The following is a 21,400-nucleotide window of genomic DNA, read 5'->3' on the forward strand; positions in this document are numbered from 1 at the left end:
CCGGGGGCAGGGGCAGCTCCCGGGGGCAGGGGGAGCTCCTGGGGGCAGGGGGAGCTCCTGGGGGCAGGGGGAGCTCCAGGGGGCAGGGGGAGCTCCCGGGGGTGCTCCCGGGGGCAGGGGGAGCTCCAGGGGGCAGGGGGAGCTCCTGGGGGTGCTCCCGGGGGCAGGGGGAGCTCCAGGGGGCAGGGGGAGCTCCCGGGGGCAGGGGCAGCTCCCGGGGGCAGGGGGTGCTCCTGGGGGCAGGGGGAGCTCCTGGGGGCAGGGGGAGCTCCAGGGGGAGCTCCTGGGGGCAGGGGGAGCTCCTCGGGGCAGGGGGTGCTCCAGGGGATGCTCCCGGGGGCAGGGGGAGCTCCTGGGGGCAGGGGGGGCTCCCGGGGGCAGGGGCAGCTCCCGGGGCTGGTATCTCAGAGGAGCCCGGGGCTCAGGCTGCGTCTCCAGGGGGGAAGGATGGGCTGGAGCGAGGGCTCCCAGCAGCTGTACGTGTCTCCAGCCCAACCTCCAGCAAACACCCCCTGGAAGAGCCCCCCACCCACCCACCCTCCCTCCTCCTCCTCCTCCTCCTCTCTCCCCCCTACTCAAGAGCTCGCTGCAGCTCCCCTGTCCCCACCCCCTGTCCCCACACAGAGCAGCCCAGGCTTCTCCAAACTCCACTTTTAATTTAACAAAAAGCCCTAAGAAAAGAGGTCCAAGGTGGCTTAAAAAACACCCCCTGGGCTGGGGGTGCAGCACGGGGGGAGCCCCAGGAAACACCCAGCGCCCGGCCAGGCGCCGGCGGCGTCTCAGCACGAAATAAACCCCAACTCAGCGGCCTGGAACCGGCTCTGGGGGGGTTGTAGAACCCAAAGAGCTGCTCTTCCCCCCCCAGAGCTTGGGGAGGGGGATGAGGGTCCCTCCTGTCAAGCTGGGGAGGGTGGGGTGGCAGCTGGGTGGAGGAGGAGGAGGAGGAGGAGGAGGAGGAAAGAGCAGGATATGAACAGGGAGGGGACGCTCACAGCAGAGAATCAGGAAAAAGGGACAATTGGCCTTAAAAAACCCCAAAAACCATGTGAACTGTGGCCAGTGTTGGGGATCCCCTCCAGCACCCCCGACTCTGTCTGTCTGTCTGTCTGTCCAGCCCCTGCCCAGCTCTGCCCGCTGCCCCCCGGGCTCTTTGGTCCAGCTGGGCTGCCAGGCTCAGCCCCTCCACACCCCCCCCAACTCCCTGGTTTGTTCTCTTGGAAATACAGAGATTGGGGGTGGTTTTGGGTAAAAAACACCCCAAAAGAGTTAAAAAAAAAAGAAAAATAGATTTTTTTATTCCTGAAAGAGCCCTTGAGTGGGGGGGGGGCGGCCGGGGCCCCGCTCAGCGCTGCAGCGGCCGCCGCACCTTCTTCCGCCTCTTGTGCTTCGGGTCCCCCCTGGGGGCGGCACCCTCGGGCCTGGGGGGCACCCCCGGGGAAGCTGCGGGCCTGGGGGGGCCGGGGGAGGCTGGGAAGGGCCCCCCGGGCATCGGGCTGGAGCTGCCCTGGAAGATGCGGGTGAAGAGATCCTGCAGGTCCGAGGCTGAGGGGGGGCTGCCCTTGGGGGTGCTCCTGGGGGGGCAAGGAGAAGGGATGGGGGGGCAAAGAGGGGGGGATGGGGGGGCAAAGGGGGGGGGATTGGGGGGGCAAAGAGGGGGGGATTGGGGGGCAAAGAGGGGGGGATTGGGGGGCAAAGAGGGGGGGATTGGGGGGAAGGGAATGGATTTTGGGGGGCGGGATTGGGGGGGCAGAGGGGGGTGGATTTGGAGGGGGGAAAGGGGGGTGGATTGGGGGGGAAAGGGGGGTGGATTGGGGGGGGGAAAGGGGGGTGGATTGGGGGGGGGAAAGGGGGGTGGATTGGGGGGGGGAAAGGGGGGTGGATTGGGGGGGGGAAAGGGGGGTGGATTGGGGGGGGGAAAGGGGGGTGGATTGGGGGGGGAAAGGGGGGTGGATTGGGGGGGGGAAGGGGGGGAAGGGGCCGGATCCCCACTGACCTCTGCCGCCCGGCCGGGCCGGCGCCCCTGGAGCCGCAGGAGATGTGGTAGGGGACGCGGTGGGTGTCGGGGGCGATGCCCACGCGCTGGCAGCCGGCCCACTCTGCGGGGACAGCGTGGCCCCGTCACCCCGGGACACACACGGCACCCGGCTGGGGGGGCTGGGGGGGGCTGTGGGGGGCTGGGGGGCTGCACCCACCCGTGATGTCATAGATCTTCCCGTCCATCATGGCGTAGTAGGTGATCTTCAGCCTCAGCAGGCTGGACTCGGCCCAGAAGTCGCCCTCCTCGGCGGGGTGCCGCCCGCCGCACTCGGCGCAGTACCGGGCGCTCAGCGGGTCCCGGTCCATCTCGAACCTCCTGCCGGGAGCGCGGGGGACGCTGAGCCGGGCTGGGGTCCTCCCCCACCCCCCATACCCCCCCTCCCATCGCACCACCAGGGTGTCGCCACCCCCCAGCCCCGTCCCCCGGCGCCCACCGGTGCTTCCCCTGGCACTTGGAGCACATCATGGTGTCCAGGGCCTCCCTCAGGTCGTCCTGCAGCCGGCTCAGGAACTCGCTCACCGAGCGCGTCAGCTCGCTCTGCGCCAGCCGCTGGCTGGGGATGTGGGGGGGGGGGGGAAGAGGGAACAGGTCAGACCCCCCTGGGGACCCCCGAAATCCCCCCCCCACCCCAGCATCCCCCTCTCACATCTCGTACTCCCTCCTGCGCTCGGGGCTGCTGACCAGGTCCCAGGCCGCCCGCAGCACCTTGAACGCCGCCTCCGCCCCGGGGTGCTCGTTCTTGTCCGGGTGCACCTGGGGGAAAGCAGGGAGAGCTCCGTGCTCCTGGGGAGGGACACGGGGACACGCACCCCCCTGGCGCCCAGAGACCCCCCCCTGACACCCAGAGACCCCCCCCTGCCACCCAGAGAACCCTCCCAACACCCAGAGACCCTCCAGCCACCCAGAGAACCCTCCCAACACCCAGAGACCCCCCCCTGCCACCCAGAGACCCCCCCCGCCACCCAGAGACCCCCCCCTGCCACCCAGAGACCCCCCCCTGCCACCCAGAGCCCACTCCCCCGCCGCCCAGAGCCCCCCCCCCCGGCCACCCAGAGCCCCCCCCCCCCCGGCCACCCAGAGCCCCCCCCCCCCCGGCCACCCAGAGACCCCCCTCCCGGCCACGGACCCCCTCCCAACACCCAGAGACCCCCCCCCCGGCCACCCACAGCCCCCCGCCGCCCCCAGCACACGCACCAGCACGGCCAGCCGGCGATAGGCCTTCCTGAGCTCGGCGTCCGACGCCGTCACCTCCACACCCAGCACCTGGAAGGGGTTCAGCTCCTCCTCGGGCAGCCCGGCCAGGGCCAGCAAGCGGCTCAGCTCCTCCGCGGCGCCGGCGGCCGCTGCCCCCGCGTCGGACCCGGCGGCCGCCGCCTCCTCCCCCGGCAGCCAGGGGACGGTTCGCCGCCCCCGCAGCCAGTCCCAGAGCCGGCGGCACGTCCGGCTGCCCCCGAGCAGCCCCCGCGTCCCCCACGCGTCCAGCAGCCCCCGCAGCCGGGCAGCCCCCCGGCTCCCGCCCAGGCGCCGGGCAGAGCCGCAGGCAGCCCAGGAGCAGCGCGACGAGGAGGAGGAAGAGCCGGGCGCTGAGCGCCCCGAGGCCGCGGAGGCTCAGCCCGGCGCCCGGCCCGCAGCCACCGGGCCGCCCGCAGGGAGCCGCTCCGGGCTCGCTGGCCCAGGCGCCGGGCGCGGCCCCGCAGCGCGGCCCGGGCGGAGCGCAGGTCCCGGGCGCCGAGCAGCCACGCACCGGCCTCCGCGCCCAGCCGGCGGGCCCGGCCCAGCGCCGCCGCCAGCAGCCCCCGGCAGCCCGGCGGCCGCCCCGCGCCGTCCCCCCCGGCTCCTCTTCCGCGCCGGCCGCGGCCGCTTGCCCGGGGCGGCCTCTCGCCGGCCGCTCTCCTCCTGCTCCTTGGGGGCCGAGCGGGGCCTCTGCTGCCGCCGCGCGCCCTCCGGCCGCCCCTCCCCGCGCCGTCCTCGCCGGCTCCGTCCTCTTCTCCCTCCTCCTGCCCGCGGCGCGGCGGCGGCGGCCCCGGGCTGGGGGTGCCCCGGGGGCGGCAGCGGAGGCCGCAGGACCCGTCCCGCCGCTCGGCCGCGGGGCTCGGGGGGGCGGCCGGTTCCCCCCGACGGCAGCAGCAGGAGCGCCGGGGCCCGGGGGCGCCGGGGAAGGGCCGGTCCCGGTCCCCTTCCTCTTCCTCCTCCTCTTCCTCCTCTTCCTCTTCCTCCTCCTCGCCGGGGGCCGGGGCCCGGCCGCAGGTCCCGTTCCAGGCGGCGCTGCCCCCCGCGGCCCGGCCGCCCCGCTCCGCGCCCCCGGGGAGCTCCGGGCTCCGGCCGGGACCGTCGTCTCCGTCGGCCGCGGCCGCCCGGGGCTGCTCCATGGCGGCGGCCCCGCTGCCCCCGGCCGGGCCTATGTCACGGCCATGGCGGCGGGGGGGACACGCGAGGGGCGGGCCGGGGCCTCCCGGGACCGGCGGGCGGGGGGGGGGGGGGTCGCCGCCACCTCCCGCCGCCCCCCCCCAGGGTCCCTCAGCCGCTCACTTCCGCCTTCCGCCGCCTGCGACTTCCGGGGCGGAGCCTGGGGAGTGACGTCACCGCCCCTCCACCGCGAGCCCCGCCCCTTAAAGGGGCCGCGCCCCGGCCCCGCGCGCCCCGTCCCCCCCCCGCGGGACCGGCGCTGCCCCCGGTCACGGCCCGGCCCAGGGGCCCGTTGTGCGGCCGGGAGGGGCCGCCCCGGCCCGCCCTGCCCCCCCCCGCCGGCGCCCGGCCCGCAGCCCCCCCCGGCCCCGCGTCCCCCCGCCCGCCCCGTCGGGTCCCGGCCCCGCGAACCCCCCCCCCCGCCCCCCCCGCCCCGGGTCCCGCCGCCCCCGCCCCGCCCCACACCGGGCGCCCCCCGCCGCCTCCCCCACCCCCCCCCACCCCCCGGCAGCGCCCCTGGCCCCGGGCGGGACCCCCCGGCCGCCCCTCCCCGCCCCCCGCCGGCCCCGGTCCCGCCCCGCACCGCCCCCGGCCCCGCTCCCGGCGGAGTCCCTCGGCTCCGGGCCCCACCGCGACCCCCGGCACCGGCGGCGAGCGGGTGAGTCCCGGGACGGGGCGGGGGGCGGCGGGGACCGACCGAGTCCCCCCGCCCGGACCCCCCCTCCGGCCCCGACCCCCGGAGCGGCGGCCCCGCCCCGGCCTCCCAGTGCCCCCAGCTCGCTGTCCCCAGCGTCCCCAGTATTCCCAGTGCCCCCAGCTCCCCTTCCCGCCCTCCGGCCCCCAACCCCTCCCCGGCTGTCCCCACAGCTTCCAGCAGCCCCCACCCCCCTCCCAGTGCTCCCAGTGCTCCCAGTGCTCCCAGCCCAGTTCCCCCCAGATGTGCTGACCCCCCCCGCAGCGCTGCTGCCAGATGTAGGGGCTGGGGGGGGGGTGTGTGGGGCGCTCACCCACCACCCACAGAGCCCGAAGGCGGCTGAAGGGACGGGGGAGGGGGCTCAAACCCCCTCCCAGCCCCCTCAAACCCCCCTCCTGACCCCCCAACCCCCTCCCAGCCCCCTCAAACCCCCCTCCTGACCCCTCAAACCCCCTCCCAGCCCCCTCAAACCCCCTCCTGACCCCCCAAACCCCCTCCCAGCCCCCTCAAACCCCCTTCCTGACCCCCCAAACCCCCTCCCAGCCCCTCAAACCCCCCTCTCGACCCCCCAAACCCCCTCCCAGCCCCCTCACACCCCCTCCCAGCCCCTCAAACCCCCCTCTCGACCCCTCAAACCCCCTCCCAGCCCCCTCAACCCCCCCTCCTGACCCCCCAAACCCCCTCCCAGCCCCCTCAACCCCCCCTCCTGACCCCCCAAACCCCCTCCCAGCCCCCTCAACCCCCCCCAAACCTCCTTCCAGCCCCCTCAATCCCCCCTCCCCACCTCCTCACCCCCCCCCCCCCCCAGCCCCGGGGTGATGGAGCCCAGCGCCGCCCCCGCACCCCGCTGCGCCCTGGAGCCGGGACCCCCGTACGAGCCCATCCCGGCCGCCCTCTGCGCGCTCGGCGTCCTCTTCGGCGGCGTCTGCAGCTGCTTCGGTGAGCGCGGGGTGGGGGTCACGGGGTGGGGGTCGTGGGGTGGGGGGCGCGGGGTGGGGGTCATGGGGTGGGGGTCACGGGGTGGGGGGCGCGGGGTGGGGGTCGCGGGGTGGGGGTCGCGGGGTGGGGGGCGCGGGGTGGGGGTCATGGGGTGGGGGTCATGGGGTGCGGGGCACGGGGTGGGGGTCGCGGGGTGGGGGGCGCGGGGTGGGGGTCGCGGGGTGGGGGTCGCAGGGTGGGGGTCGCGGGGTCGGGGGTCGCAGGGTGGGGGTCGTGGGGTGGGGGGCGCGGGGTGGGGGGCGCGGGGTGGGGGGCGCGGGGTCGGGGGTGCAGGGTGGGGTCGCGGGGTGGGGGGCATGGGGTGGGGGTCACGGCGTGGGGGTCGTGGGGTGGGGGGCGCGGGGTGGGGGTCACGGCGTGGGGGTCACGGGGTGGAGGGCGCGGGGTGGGGGGCGCGGGGTGGGGGGCGCGGGGTGGGGGGCACGGGGTGGGGGGCACAGGGTGGGGGTCGTGGGGTGGGGGTCGTGGGGTGGGGGTCGCGGGGTGGGGGTCACAGGGTGGGGGGTGGGGGGTGGGGGGCACGGGGCGCGGGGTAGGGGGCTGCACAGGGGTGGGGGCATGGGGTGGGGGGCGCGGGGTGGGGGGCACGGGGTGGGGACACAGGGTGGGGGGCACGGGGTGGGGGGCACGGGGTGGGGGGCGCAGGGTGGGGGGCTGCACAGGGGTGGGAGTTGTGGGGTGGGGGGCGCGGGGTGGGGGGCACAGGGTGGGGGGCACGGGGTGGGGGGCTCAGGGTGGGGGGCACAGGGTGGGGGTCACGGGGTGGGGGGCTGCGCAGGGGCTGTCTGTGCCCAGCAGACACACGGGGAGCACAGGGTTGGGGTGGGGGGGGATAAGGACAGGGGGTGCTGCAGGACCCCCGCCCACCCCCGCCGTGTGTGTGTCCCCCCCCCCCATACCAGGGTACCGCTGCTTCAAGGCCGTGATGTTCCTGTCGGGGCTGGTCCTGGGCTCCAGCATCATCTTCCTCCTGTGCCACAAGGAGCGGGTGCTGGAGACGGAGCTGAGCCTGGGGCCCAGCGCGGGCATCGCCCTGGCCATCGGGCTGCTGTGCGGGCTGCTCACCCTCCTGCTGCGCAGCGTCGGGCTCTTCACCACCGGGCTGCTCCTGGGGCTGCTGCTGGGCTCGGCCGCGCTGGCAGCCGCCGTCCCGGCGCTACCCCCCAGCCCCTGGGTGCCCGCGGGCAGCCTGCTGGGGCTGGGGCTGCTCTGCGCCCTCCTGGCCCTGCGCTGGCCCAAGGCCCTGACCGTGGTGGCCACGGCGGTGCTGGGGGCCGCCCTGGCCGTGGGCTGCCTGGATTACTTCCTGGAGGCGCTGGGCACGGTGCTCTACCTGTACCGGCGGCTGCGCTGGGCACCGGCGGGGCCGCTGTGCTGGCCGGGCTGGCTGGTGCTGGGAGCGTGGCCGCTGCTCAGCGCCCTGGCTGTGCTGCTCCAGTGAAGGTGACGGCCAACGGCTTCTCCCACGCTGATGGTGAGGGGGGTTTTGGGGGGGTCAGGAGGGGGGGGTTGAGGGGGCTGGGAGGGGGTGGGGGGCTGGGAGAGGGGTTGGGGGGCCAGGAGGGGGTTTGAGGGGGATGGGAGGGGGTTTGGGGGACTGGGAGGAGGTTTGGGGGGTCAGGAGGGGGGTTTGGGGGACTGGGAGGGGGTTTGGGGGGGGGTTGAGGGGACTGGGAGGGGGTTTGGGGGGTCAGGAGGGGGGGTTGAGGGGGCTGGGAGGGGGTTGGGGGCCTGGGAGAGGGGTTGGGGGCCAGGAGGGGGTTTGAGGAGGCTGGGAGGAGGTTTGGGGAGGTTTGAGGGGACTGGGAGGGGGTTTGGAGGGCTGGGAGGGGGTTTGGGAGGTCGGGATGGGGGTTTGAGGGGGCTGGGAGGAGGTTTGTGGGGTCAGGAGGGGATTTGAGGGGGCTGGGAGGGGGCTTTGGGGGGTTGGGAGAGGGTTTGGGGGATCGGGAGGGGGTTTGAGGGGACTGGGAGGGGTTTGGGGGGTCGTGTGGGGCTTTGGGGGACTGGGAGGGGGATTTTGGGAGCACCCATGGGAGCAGAGGGTCCCACAGTGTGACTGGGGTCTGGAGGGGTGTCTCTGGGGCCATTGGGGTGTCTCTGGGGCCATTGGGGTGTCTCTGGGGCCATGGGAGGGGTCTCTGGGGCCGTGGGGGTGTCTCTGGTGCCATGGGGGGTGTCTCTGGGACCGTGGGGGTGTCTCTGGGGCCATTGGGGTGTCTCTGGTGCCATTGGGGTGTCTCTGGGGCCATTGGGGTGTCTCTGGGGCCATGGGAGGGGTCTCTGGGGCCGTGGGGGTGTCTCTGGTGCCATGGGGGTGTCTCTGGGACCGTGGGGGTGTCTCTGGGGCCATTGGGGTGTCTTCTGGTGCCATTGGGGTGTCTCTGGGACCGTGGGGGGGTCTCTGGGGCCGTGGGGGGGTCTCTGGGGCCGTGGGGGGGTCTCTGGGGCCGTGGGGGTGTCTCTGGTGCCATGGGGGGTGTCTCTGGGACCGTGGGGGTGTCTCTGGGGCCATTGGGGTGTCTCTGGTGCCATTGGGGTGTCTCTGGGACCGTGGGGGGGTCTCTGGGGCCGTGGGGGGGTCTCTGTGGCCGTGGGGGGGTCTCTGGGGCTGTGGGGGGGTCTCTGGGCCGGGCTCAGCCCCCCCCCCTCTCCCCAGTGATCCTCAGCCGGCGGCAGAAGCGGCTGCGGCTGCTGCGGCTGCGTCAGGAGGCGGCGAAGCGGCGGCAGAGCCGGCCCCCCCCGAGGGCACCCACCGCCGCAAACCCCCCCGCCCCGTGAGGCCCCCCGCCGGCAGCACCGCCCCGGGGCCCCGCTGACCCCCCCCCAGCCCCCCCCCAGCCCCCGGCCTCATCCCGACCCCCACGGGGCCCCCCGGGCCGGCCCTGAGCTCCCGCACCCCCCCCCCGACGTGCCTTGGGGGTGATGACACCCCCCCTCCCCTCCCCCCCTTCCCCCCCCCCCGGCTAAATAAAGCCCCGGGGTTATTTTTGGTAGGACCTGCCCAGACCCTGCAGACCCCCCCCGGGCTCAGCTCAGCCCCCCCCTGCCCCCCCCTCCAACTCTGGGGGGGCTCAGAAGCCTTAAACCCCCCCCGGGGGGGTGTCTCACCCCCTCAGAAGCCTCTCCCAGCCCCCCTCAGAGCCCCTAAATGACCCTGGGGGAGGGTTCCCATTGTGCCCCCCCCCACCCCACTGCTCCCCTGGCTGCAGGGACGCCCTGGGGTGTCCCCCCTTCCCCCCCCACGCTGGGTGAAGCAGAGCTGAGCCCCCCCCCGGGTCACTCTGCAGCTTTATTGTTGTGTGGGGTTTAAAAATAAAAGAGAGAAAAAGAGAGAGAGAGAGAGAGAGGGGGGAGGGGCTGCGACACAGAACACGAGGGGCCGGGGGGGGATGGGCTGGGGGGGTTTGGGGATGGGCCCCCCCCCCAAATGAAATACCCCCCCCCCCAACCCAAGGGGTGAGGTGTTGGGGGTCACCGGGCTGGAACACCCAGAGCTGGGAACAACCGTCCTGGGGGAATAAACAAACCCACAGCACCCCCCCCAAACCACCCCCCCACCCCCCCAACCCCCCGCCCACCCCTTACAAGTCCAGCTCCAGGTCCCGCAGTTCCTCCTGCAGCGCTTTCCTCCTGCCCAGCTTCTCCAGCTGCTCCCTGGTCGGCTGCTTGATCTCCCCGGCGTCGAGCCGCTGCTGCAGCTCCTCCACCTGCCGCAGCTTCTTCCTCAGGTTCTTCATCTTCCTGCTCCTCTCCGAGGAAGGGGCCTCCCCCTCGGCGGGGGCCGCGGAGCCGCAGCCCGGCTGCGGTGCGTTGCCCCGACTGTCCCCCGGGGGCGCCTTGTCCCCGCTGCCCTCCAGGGAGGTTTTCTCCAGCGCCTGGATCAGTCCGTCCGCCTCCCTCTCCCCCTTCTCCTGCTGCTGCCTCCTCTTCTCCTTGCGTTTCAAGTTCCTTTTGGCCGCCTTGGACAGTCCCGAGTCGCCGGTCTCGGCCCTGCCGGGCTGCGGGGGGGGCTCCAGGCTCAGCCCCGGGGGCAGCTCGGGTTTGCTCTTGAAAAACTTTGACGTATTTGTTCTCGTACCTGCGGGGGAACCAGCGGCGGCCCCTGAAGGCGCCTCAGCCCCGAGAGCCCGTTGCCAAACCCGGGGAGGGGCCAGCGCCGCCCCTCAGCGCCCGGCGGCCCCCCCGGGGCAGCTCTTCCGGGGGCTGGAGGGAGAGGGAGGGGGGGACGGCACACGGGGAACCTGCGGGCTGGGTCCCCTCCGCCTCCCCGGGGCAGAGGCCTCTGCTCGGGCTGCTCCTCAGAGCCCCGGGGCAGCCCCGAGGGCCCCGGGGGGGGGGGGGATACGTACCGGCAGCACGCGGCTTATGGGGAAGGGGTGAGGGGGTCGGGATTGCTCAGGCACCTGGAAAGAGACTGAGAGCTCAAGACGTCAACCCGGGCGTCGGGGGCCGGGCCCCGGGGCTCCGTCACCCCGGACGGGGAGCACAACCCCCCCCCCCCCCTTCCTCCTCCTCCTCCTCCTCCTCCCGCCGCTCCCCCACCCCCCCCAGCCCCAGACTTACACCGGCACCTCCTCCTGCGGCACGTAACCCCTCTTCACCCGCCGCTGCTTCCGCCAGGTGCCGTCGGGGCGCTGCGTGGAGGCGATGTACTTCCCTGCGGGGCCAAGGCGGGTCGGCGGCCGGCCCCGGGACCCCGGCGGGGGGCTGGGGAGCCCCACACACCCCCCCCCCCCACTCCCACACCCCCCGCCCCGTACCCAGGCGCCGCACCCAGCGCCGCGGGGACACGCGTCGGGCCCGGCGACCCCGGGCCGGGGAAGGCCCCGGAGCCCCGCGGGGCCGCGGCTCGACGGGACGGGCCGGGCCCGGAGGGGGCGGGGGGGGGGGATGTGGGGACAGCGCCGGCCCCGCGGGACGCCCGGAGCGCAGCGAGCGGGCCGGGGCCCCGCCGCACGGCCGCGGGGGTCACCCGAGGGCCGCGGGGGCCGGGCCCAGCCCCGCGGGAACCGCCCGGCCCGGGCCGCACTCACCGGTCTCGTCAGTCACATAGGGAGTCGCCATCTTGCGAGCGCGACACACTTCCGGCCGCCAGGGCCCCCGCCCCGGAAGTGCCGCCGTCCGGGCGTGTGTACGGAACGGCGAGGGCTGGGCGCGGCCATTTTGCTCTTAAAGGGGCAGCGCCCGGCGCGGCGCCCGGGGGGGCCGCTCCCCGGGGTGCCCTGACGACCCGGAGGGATGGGGGGGGGTGTGGGGGGGGCCGCGCCAAGCCGGAGTCGCGCTTACACCCCCCCTTTCTCCCCGCATCCCATCCCCGGGCCCACCCCCGGGGTCCCGCGACCCCTCCCACGGCTGTGGCGGCCGCGGCCCGGGAGGGGGGTGCTCGGCTGGGGGGGGGGGGCCGGGGCACACGCGCGTCCGTGTCTGTGCGTCCGGTGGTTCCCGGGAGCGCCTGTGGGACGGGAGCCCCAAACCGCCACCGCCGGCCCCGATCGCACCCGAGATACGCGGGCGGGAGGAAGCGGCACCGGCGGCGGGGGGGGGGGGGGGACGACGCGGCCCCCGGGGATCCCCTGAGCCCCCCGCCCGGCCCCCCGCACCCCCCCACCCAGCCCAGCCCCCGGGCGGGGGCACACGCGGGGGTTCCCCCCCCCGCCCCAGCCCCCCCAGCCCCCGCGGGGCGGATGTGGCACCCCCGGGGCGGGGGGGGGGTCACACACGCCGCACGCTCCGCTCGGGCTCAGGCGGCAGCCGCGTCCCCCCGCAGCCGCCGGGGGAATTTCCAGGCTGCCCCGGGCCGCTCTGCCCCCGCCTTCCCCGCGCCCCCGGGCTGGGGGCTGGGGGCGTCCCCGGGCCCGCTGCTGCCCCGGGGCCGGCGGGGGCGATGGGGGGGGGCCGGGCAGGACCAGGCAGCGCCCCCGGGCGCATCCCCCCACCCCCCGCCCCCGCTGCCGTCGGGGCCCCCCCCTCGGGCGGCACGTGCGGCCGGTGCCGCCCCCGCCCCGCGGTTCGTGATGTCAGGGGGCCGGGCCGGGACCAGCCGCCGCGGGACCCGCCAGGTACGAGCGGGGCAGCGGCACCGGGCCCGGGGGATGCGCCGGGCAGCGGCGCGGGGGGGGGCGGGGAGGGGGCTGCGGTGGTGGAGGGGGCGTGGGGGGGGGGGTACGAGGGGGCTGGGGTGGGGGGGGGGCGGCTCGCACCGGGCAGCACCGGGCAGCACCGGGCGGCACCGGGCGGCACCGCGCCGGAAGAAGCCCCGGGGATGCCCGAGCGCAGGGACGGGGCGGCCGGTCCCGGGCCCGGTGCGACCGGCGGGGTCCGGGGGCGGAGCGGGGGCGGGTGGGGGGGGGTGGGGGGGGTTCCGGTGCCGGTGCCGGGTCGGGTCGGGTCCCCCCCCCCACCGCCGCGGGCGTGGGGCTGGGCGGGCCCCGCGGTGACTCAGCCGCCGTGGGGGCAGCTCCCGGCGCTCCCCCGCGGGTCGCACCCATGGGTGCCGGGGGGGGATGGGGGGGGGATGGGAACACCCCCCCCCAGGCGCCGTCACCCCACATCTGGCTCCCATCTGGGGTGGGGGAGGGGGGGGCATCGCCCTGCCCGGAGGGTGGGGGCGGGGGGGGTGGGATTGGGGAGGGGGGAGGGGGGGATGCCGCACCCATGGGTGCCCCTCCCTGAGGGAGAGCGGGGCGGGGGGGGGAGGGGGGCTTGAGGGGGAGGGGCCGCACCCCGCTCAGCCGCGCACACGGGGTGGGGGGGGGGAGAGGGGGGGTGCGGGGGCGGCTGCCGGATGCGCCGGGGTTCGGCAGGCGGGGGGGGGAGGGGAGGGGGGGGCGGGGGGTGTAAACCCGCCCGCGACCCCCCCCGCACCCCCCCGCACCCCAACCCCCCCCCCACCGCTCCCCCCCCCCCCCCAGAGCCATGGAGGAGACCCGGGACTGGGCCACCCTCAGCCCCCCCCAGTTCGCCCAACTGCAGAAGTACCTGGACTGTGAGTGGGGGGGGGGGTGACACAGGGGGGGGACACACGGGGGGTGACACGGGGGGGGACACAGGGGGTGACACGGGGGGGGACACACGGGGGGTGACACGGGGGGGGACACACGGGGGGTGACACACGGGGGGTGACCACAGGGGGTGACACAGGGGGGGTGACACACGGGGGGTGACACGGGGGGTGACACGGGGGGTGACACACGGGGGGGTGACGGGGGGTGACACGGGGGGTGACACACGGGGGGTGACACACGCTCGCACGGGCGTTGCACGCTCGGGGGTGGGGGGGGACGTGGTGCCTCGCACGGCGCTGGGGGGGGGGGGCTTTGCACACCTGTGGCACGCGGGGTGGTCACACACGTGTGGGTGGGGGGACAGACAGACGGACAGACAGACAGACAGCCTGCACGCCCCGGGATGGCTCCTCCTCGCTTGCACACGCCTTTCACACGTGTGGGTGGGTGACACGGTCTCACACACACGCACACGCGTGTCAGGACACATGTCAGGGCACACACATGTTGCGGCACACACATGGGACACAGGCATGTCAGGGCACAGGCGTGTCAGGGCACACATGTGTCAGGGCACAGGCGTGTCAGGGCACAGGCGTGTTGGGGCACACACGTGTCGGGGCATGCATGTGTCAGGGCACATGTTTTGAGGCACAGATGGTGTCAGAGCACATGTGTGTCAGGGCACACATGTGGGGCACAGGCATGTTGGGGCACACACATGTCAGGGCACACATGTGGGGCACAGGCATGTTGGGGCACACACATGTTGGGACACGTTGTCGGGGCACACACGTGTCAAAGCACACACGTGTTGGGGCACACACATGGGGCACAGGTGTGTCAGGGCACAGTCATGTCAGGGCACATGTTGGGACACCCGTGTCAGGGCACACCCATGCCGGGGCACACCCGTGTCAGGGCACACACATGTTGGGGCACACATGTTGGGGCACACCCGTGTCAGGGCACACGCGTGTCAGGGCACACACATGTTGGGGCACACCCGTGTCAGGGCACACGCGTGTCGGGGCATACACATGTCGGGGCACACACGTGTTGAGGCACACGCATGTCAGGGCACACACATGTCAGGGCACACCCGTGTCAGGGCACACACGTGTCGGGGCACACACATGTCAGGGCACACCCATGTCAGGGCACACACGTGTCAGGGCACACCCATGTCGGGGCACACGCGTGTGCACACACGGTGCCGCCTCCCTCTGTCCCAGACAGCAGCAGGAAGGTGCAGGACGTGCTGCAGGATTTCTACGGCGATGGGGCACTGTCACGGCACCGGCAGGGAGAGGTGAGACACCCCCCCCCCCCCCCGGCCCCAGCACCCCCCAGGGGATGGCCCCGGGCGGGGGGCTGATCCTGAGCCCCCCCGCAGTGTGTGGACTTCGAGGGGTTCACGCTGTTCCTGAGGAGTTACCTGGAGGCTGAGGACGTGCCGGAGCCGCTCTGCCGCCAGCTCTTCGCCTCCTTCCAGAGCGGGACGGCGCCGGGAGGCCGCCAGGGTGAGGGGGGGGTCCTGGGGGGGGGTCCTGGGGGGGGTGGGAAGTCGGGCAGAAGGGGGGTAGGGGCACCCCGGGGGGGCTCACCGGGGTCTCTCCCCGCAGGCAGCGACCTGGTCTGCATCAACGACGTCTCCTGCTACTTCTCGCTGCTGGAGGGGGGACGCCCTGAGGACAAGCTGGAGTGTGAGGGGGGGGTCGGGGGGCAGCTCGGGGGGGGCTCAGGGACCCTCTGTGGTCGCCTCACCCCGCCCTGTCCCCACAGTCACCTTCAAGCTGTACGACAAGGATGGGAACGGGCTCCTGGACAGCTCGGTGAGCGCTGGGGAGGGGGGGCTGTGGCTGGGAAGGGGGGGGGGGCTGCGGTTTGGGACGGGGGGGCTGCACCTGGGGTACCCCCCCACCCCGCTGACACTCCCCCTCCCCAGGAGGTGGATCGGATCATCACCCAGATGATGCGTGTGGCCCAGTACCTGGACTGGGACGTCACCGAGCTGAAGCCGGTGAGCGGGGCTGGGGGGTGAGGGGGGTGGGGGGTCAGGATGGTGGGGGGCTGTTATTCCATACCCCCCTCCCCAGCCTTTCCCTGAGCCCTGTGTGCCCCCCCCTGCCCCAGATCCTGCAGGAGATGATGCGGGAGATCGACTACGACGGCAGCGGGACGGTCGCTGGCCGAGTGGCTGCGGGGGGGGGTCACCAACATCCCGCTGCTGGTGCTGCTGGCCTGGAGGGGGTGAGTGGGGGATTGAGGGGGGGTCAGGACCTGGCTGGGGCCTGGGGGATCCCCTGACCACCCCCTTCCTGTGCCCCCCCCCAGCACATGAAGGACGATGGGCAGCACATGTGGCGCCTGAAGCATTTCAACCGCCCGGCCTATTGCAACGTGTGCGAGACGCTGCTGGTGGGGCTGCGGAAGCAGGGCCTGAGCTGCACCTGTGAGCGGGACGGGACGGGAGGGGAGGGATGGGAAGGGGTGGGGATGGGATGGATGGGATGGGATGGGGATGGGGTGGGATGGGGATGGGGATGGGATGGGGTGGGGATGGGATGGGGATGGGATGGGGATGGGGAGGTGGGGATGGGGATGGGGTGGGATGGGGATGGGGATGGGATGGGGGTGGGGATGGGATGGGGATGGGATGGGATGGGGTGGGGATGGGATGGGGATGGGGATGGGGAGGGGATGGGGTGGGGATGGGGTGGGATGGGATGGATGGGATGGGGATGGGGATGGGGATGGGGATGGGATGGGATGGGATGGGGATGGGGATGGGATGGGGATGGGGATGGGATGGGGATGGGGTGGGGATGGGGTGGGGATGGGATGGGATGGGGATGGGGTGGGATGGGGATGGGGATGGGGATGGGGATGGGGTGGGATGGGATGGGGATGGGGATGGGGATGGGGATGGGGTGGGATGGGGTGGGGATGGGGATGGGGATGGGGTGGGATGGGATGGGGATGGGGATGGGGATGGGGAGGGGATGGAGTGGGGTGGGGATGGGGTGGGATGGGATGGGGTGGGGTGGGGTGGGGATGGGGATGGGGATGGGGATGGGGAGGGGATGGAGTGGGGTGGGGATGGGATGGGATGGGGATGGGGATGGGGAGGGGATGGGGATGGGATGGGGATGGGATGGGATGGGGATGGAGATTGGGATGGGATGGGGATGGAGGGGGATGGGGTGGGGATGGGGATGGGATGGGGATGGAGTGGGGATGGGATGGGGATGGGATGGGGATGGGTGGGGATGGGGTGGGGATGGGATGGGATGGGGATGGGGAGGGGATGGGATGGGGATAGGGATGGGGATGGGGATGGGGATAGGGATGGGGATGGGGATAGGGATGGGGATGGGATGGGGATGGGGATAGGGATGGGGATGGGGATAGGGATGGGGATGGGCTGGGGATGGGATGGGTGGGGAGGGGGATGGGATGGGGAGGGGGATGGGATGGGGATGGGATGGGGATGGGGATGTGGATGGGGATGGGTGGGGGATGGATGGGATGGGATGGGGATGGGGATGGGGATGGGGATGGGATGGGGATGGAGTGGGGATGGGATGGGGATGGGATGGGGATGGGGATGGGATGGGGATGGGTGGGGGAGGGGGATGGGATGGGGTGGGGATGGGGTGGGGATGGGATGGGTGGGGATGGGATGGGGATGGGGTGGGGAAGGGGATGGGGCTGGGGATGGGGAGGGGTGGTGGGGCCAGCCAGGGCTGGGGATGCTGCGGTGGGAACAGCCCCGGGAGGATCCAGCTGTGGCGGAAGCCCCGCCCCTCCAGCTGTTCAGAAGCCCCGCCCACCCACGTGCTCACACAAGCCCCACCCACCCCAAACGCAGCCAATGGGCTGTGAGCACGAGCTGCCATTGGCTGTCGGGCTGGGTGTGGCCGTGAGGTGATTGGTTGAAGGGTGGGCAGGTGGTGGGCGTGGCCCGAACTGACCCCTCCCACCCCCCTTCGGCCCCCGCCCCCAGTCTGCAGGTTCACGGTGCACGAGCGCTGCGCCCGCCGCGCCCCCGCAGCTGCGTCAGCACCTACGCCAAGTCCCGCCGCGAGACGGGCGTGAGTGGCCCCGCCCGCCCGTCCGTCTGTCCGTCCGTCTGTCCGTCTGTCCGTCCACCCGTCCGTCCGTCCACCCGTCCGCCCGTCCGTCCGTCCGTCCGTCTGTCCATCCGTCTGTCCATCCGTCTGTCCATCCGTCTGTCCATCCGTCTGTCCGCCCGTCCGTCCGTCCGTCCGTCTGTCCGCCCGTCCGTCTGTCCGTCCGTCTGTCCATCCGTCCGTCTGTCCACCCACCCGCCCGCCCGCCCGTGTCTGTCTGTCTGCCCGTCCTTCCGCCTGTCCGTCCGTCCGTCCGTCCGTCTGCCTGTTGCGCCCTCCCGGCCTCCTCCTTCTGCCCGTCCGCCTGTCCCTGAGTCCGTCTGTCCGTCCTCTGCTACGCGGTGCATCCTCACGAGCATTTGTCCATCCCTCCCTGCATCCCTCCATCCCTGCATCCCCCATCTCTCCCTCCATCCCTGCATCCCTGCATCCCTCCCTGCATCCCTCTCTCCTTCCATCCCTCCCTCCATCCCCTGTATCCCTCCCTCCATCCCCCATCCTTCCCTGCATCGCTCTCTCCCATCCCCCATCCCTCCCTCCATCCCTCCATCCCCCATCCCTCCCTCCCTGCATCCCCCATCCCTCCCTGCATCCCCCATCCCTCCCTCCATCCCTGCATCCCCCATCCCTCCCTGCATCCCCCATCCCTCCCTCCATCCCTGCATCCCTCCCTGCATCCCTCTCTCTCTCCATCCCTCCCTGCATCCCCATCCCTCCCTGCATCCCTCTCTCCCTCCATCCCTCTCTCCATCCCTGTATCCCTCCCTCCATCCCCCATCCCTCCCTCCATCCATCCCCCATCCCTCCCTCCATCCCCCATCCCTCCCTCCATCCCCTCCCTCCATCCCTGCATCCCTCTCTCCTTCCATCCCTCTCTCCATCCCTGTATCCCTCCCTCCCTCGCTCCCTCCCCCCGTCCCTCCCCACTCCCCTGCCTGCCGGGGTGCCGGTGCCGGGTGCCGGTGCCGGTGCCGGTGACGGTGTGTCCGGGCGCAGGTCCAGGCGCACGTCTGGGTGAAGGGCGGCTGCGACGCCGGCAAGTGCGCCAAGTGCCAGAGGAAGATCAAGAGCTTCCAGAGCCTCACCGGGCTGCACTGCGTCTGGTGCCACCTCCAGGTGGGTGCATCCCGGCCCGGGGCGGGGGTCCCCTCGGCCCCTGCCCCCCCCTCACCCCGCTCTGCCCCCAGATCCACGAGGAGTGCCTGTGCCTCGTGCCCCCCGCCTGCGACTGCGGGGTGCTGCGGGACCACGTCCTGCCCCCCTCCGCCATCTACCCCGTCCTGCTGGTGAGTGGGGTGGGGTGGGGGGGTCCTCGTGGGTGCTGCTGGCTCCGTCCTGGGCCCCCCCACCCCTCGCTGAGCCGCTGTGTGGGCAGGAGAGGCAGGACAGCCAGCGGGACGGCAGCGGGACCCCCCGTGGAGGAGACGCCGCAGCTCTTCACCACCCCCGAGGGCCAGGCGCTGCGGGTGAGCTGAGACCCCCCCCTCCCCGTGTCTGCATCCCCCCCCTCCCCAAAACCGTGTGTGCTCCCCCCTCCGCGGGCGGGGGACACCACCCTCACCCCCCCCCCCCACGCAGGTCAGCCCCGTCCCCGACACCCACCCGCTCCTCGTCTTCGTCAACCCCAAGAGCGGAGGGAAGCAGGGGGAGAGGTAAGGGGGGGCTGAGGGGGCTCATCCAGCGGCTTGGTGGGGAGGGGGCGGCCGCCTGGCCCCCCCCCAGCCCCCCCAGCACCCCCCCAGCATCCCTCTGCCCCAGGGTGCTGCGGAAGTTCCAGTATCTCCTGAACCCCCGGCAGGTCTACAACCTGCAGCAGGGAGGACCCACCCCGGGGTGAGCGGGGTGCCCGGGGAGGGGGGTACCCCCCAGGGGAGGAGGGGGGTGCCCAGTGCCACCCTGACCCCCCCCCCTTCTCCCTCCCTTCCTCCCTCCCAGGCTCAATTTCTTCCGGGATGTGCCGGACTTTCGCATCCTGGTGTGTGGTGGGGACGGCACAGTGGGCTGGATCCTGGATGCCATCGGTAGGTGCTGCCCAGCGCTCAGGTGGGTGCTGCCCCCCGACCCCCCGGGACCCCTCTGGCCCCCCTGACCCCCCCTCTCCTTCCAGATAAAGCCAACCTGCCCCACCGCCCGCCCGTGGCCGTGCTGCCCCTGGGCACCGGCAACGACCTGGCCCGCTGCCTGCGCTGGGGGGGAGGTGAGTGGGGGGCTTGGGGCGGGGTGGGGTGGGGGGGCAGACGTACCCCCCTGACCCCTCACCCCACCCCATGTGCCCGTCCCCACCCCAGGGTACGCCGGGGAGGACCTGGTGAGGATCCTGCGGGAGCTGGAGGGGGCCGGGGTGGTGCAGATGGACCGGTGGGAGCTGCGGGTGCTGCCCCAGGACCCGGCGGCCGCGGGGGACCCGGTGCCCTACGAGATCATCAACAACTACTTCTCCATCGGCGTGGTGCGTGGGGTGGAGGGGGGCGAAGGGGGGGCTCCTCCCCCTCCCCCTGAGCCCCAGGACCTCACCCCACTGTCCCCACCCCCCCCGTCTCCAGGACGCCTCCATCGCCCATCGCTTCCACGTCATGAGGGAGAAGTACCCTGAGAAGTTCAACAGCAGGTTTGGGGGGTGGGGGGAACACACAGACCCCCCCGCAGCTGGGGTCAGCAGGCGTGTGGGGTGTCCCTGTGTCCCCCCCCCACACACACACCCCCCCTGTTGCCCCCCAGGATGAAGAACAAGCTGTGGTACCTGGAGTTCGCCACCTCCGAGACCATCTTCGCCACCTGCAAGAAGCTGAAGGAGTGTCTGAGCGTGGAGGTGAGGGGGGGTCCCAGCGCGGGGCGGCCCCGGGGTGCCCCCGCTGCCCCCTGACCTGCCCCCCCCATCCCCCCACAGTGCTGCGGGACCCCCCTGGAGCTGAGCGGGGCGCTGGCGGGGCTGGCGGTGCTGAACATCCCCAGCATGCACGGAGGCTCCAACCTCTGGGGCGAGACCAAGCGGGCGCTGGGGGAGGCCAGGAGGGTGCTGAGCCCCGGGCAGCCCCCGGCCATCACCGACGCCGAGACCCTCAAGACCTGCGTGCAGGGTGCGTGGGGACCCCACACCTCCCCTTTCCCTGGGCAAACACCCCCTCCCCCCCCCCAGCTTCCCATTCCCTGACACCCCCCCTCCCCAAAATCTCTCTGCTGACCCCCACCCCACCCCAGACCTGAGCGACCGGCGGCTGGAGGTGGTGGGGCTGGAGGGGGTGCTGGAGATGGGGCAGATCTACACCGGGCTGAAGAGCGCGGGCACCAGGCTGGCCACCTGCTCCGAGATCACCCTGCGGTGAGGGGGGGGCTGAGGGGGGAGTGGGGGGGCTGAGGGGGGGTTTAGGGGAGCCCCAGCTGTGGCAGTGACTGAGCTGGGGGGTGCTGGGGGGGTCTTGCAGGACGCTGAAGCCCCTGCCCATGCAGATCGATGGGGAGCCCTGGATGCAGCCGCCCTGCACGGTACAGGGACCCCCCCCCCTCCCCCAACCCCACAAAACCTGGGGTGCCGGTGAGCCCCTTGCCTTAGCAAGCAGCTCGGGGCCCCCCCAGGTGTCAGAGCCCCCCCCCCCCCAGACCCCATCCCCTCTCTTGCAGATCAAGATCACACACAAGAACCAGACGCCGATGCTGATGGGGCCCCCCCAGCGCTCCTCCAGCTTCTTTGGCCTCAAGAAGGGTCCCCCCGAGGCGTGAGGGGCCCGGGAGCAGGGGGGGACGACGACCAGCCCCCCTGGAGCTGCGCCCACGCAGGGGGGCACAGACCAAGCCCCCTGCCCTCGCCTGTCCCTGGCAGCTGAGACCCCCCCCCCCACGCACACTCCCCCCAGCACCCAAGGGAGCTCAGTGCCCATGGGTGCTATGCCAGGGTTGGGGGGGGGGGGCTGCATAAGACCCCCCCCCGCCTCATGTGCCTGTGTGTGCCGCAGTGGCTGGATCCCCCCCCGCCCCACTGAGCCCCCCACCCTATTTATTAGCCCCCCCCCCAATTTCAAGTGCCTCTTGCAGTAATAAAGCTGGTGGTAAGACGGGCGCTGGCTGTGCCCATGGTGGGGGCAGCAGGGTCAGCCCCCCCCCCCCAGCAGTGCCCCGGACCCCC

General features: G+C 73.4%; 4 protein-coding genes across 4 annotated transcripts; 2 read left to right on the forward strand and 2 right to left on the reverse strand.

Annotated features, from left to right (window-relative positions):
* Positions 1–1,266: 1,266 nt before the first annotated feature.
* On the reverse strand, positions 1,267–4,593 carry DNAJC14 (DnaJ heat shock protein family (Hsp40) member C14). The gene is given in 10 exon segments (XM_084277336.1): positions 1,267–1,571; positions 1,994–2,096; positions 2,193–2,353; positions 2,472–2,591; positions 2,685–2,791; positions 3,233–3,563; positions 3,565–3,659; positions 3,661–3,867; positions 3,869–3,976; positions 3,979–4,593. Coding segments are annotated over 10 exon segments (1,890 nt in total). The 5' UTR covers positions 4,408–4,593; the 3' UTR covers positions 1,267–1,342.
* A 435-nt stretch (positions 4,594–5,028) lies between these two features.
* Positions 5,029–9,673, forward strand: LOC311202734 (transmembrane protein 198-like). The gene is given in 6 exon segments (XM_084277359.1): positions 5,029–5,102; positions 5,947–6,077; positions 7,040–7,573; positions 7,576–7,611; positions 8,797–8,868; positions 8,871–9,673. Coding segments are annotated over 5 exon segments (849 nt in total). The 5' UTR covers positions 5,029–5,102; positions 5,947–5,956; the 3' UTR covers positions 8,957–9,673.
* A 48-nt stretch (positions 9,674–9,721) lies between these two features.
* PYM1 (PYM homolog 1, exon junction complex associated factor) lies at positions 9,722–11,225 on the reverse strand (the record flags this gene model as incomplete). The annotated part of the gene is given in 4 exon segments (XM_084277374.1): positions 9,722–10,198; positions 10,200–10,218; positions 10,704–10,797; positions 11,174–11,225. Coding segments are annotated over 4 exon segments (621 nt in total). The 5' UTR covers positions 11,205–11,225.
* Positions 11,226–13,049: 1,824 nt separating this feature from the next.
* Positions 13,050–21,279, forward strand: DGKA (diacylglycerol kinase alpha). The gene is given in 27 exon segments (XM_084277375.1): positions 13,050–13,125; positions 14,380–14,456; positions 14,541–14,667; positions 14,770–14,850; positions 14,930–14,979; positions 15,093–15,167; positions 15,281–15,327; positions 15,329–15,381; positions 15,384–15,397; positions 15,482–15,599; positions 17,154–17,195; positions 17,198–17,241; positions 18,277–18,396; positions 18,468–18,566; positions 18,656–18,691; positions 18,693–18,746; positions 18,859–18,932; positions 19,039–19,113; positions 19,216–19,301; positions 19,388–19,477; positions 19,569–19,729; positions 19,824–19,888; positions 19,999–20,089; positions 20,168–20,357; positions 20,479–20,599; positions 20,703–20,763; positions 20,899–21,279. Coding segments are annotated over 27 exon segments (2,220 nt in total). The 5' UTR covers positions 13,050–13,055; the 3' UTR covers positions 20,998–21,279.
* The last annotated feature ends 121 nt before the right edge of the window (positions 21,280–21,400 follow it).

This window comes from Gallinula chloropus, assembly GCF_964237585.1.
Source record: "Gallinula chloropus genome assembly, chromosome: 31".
Lineage (NCBI taxonomy): Eukaryota > Metazoa > Chordata > Aves > Gruiformes > Rallidae > Gallinula > Gallinula chloropus.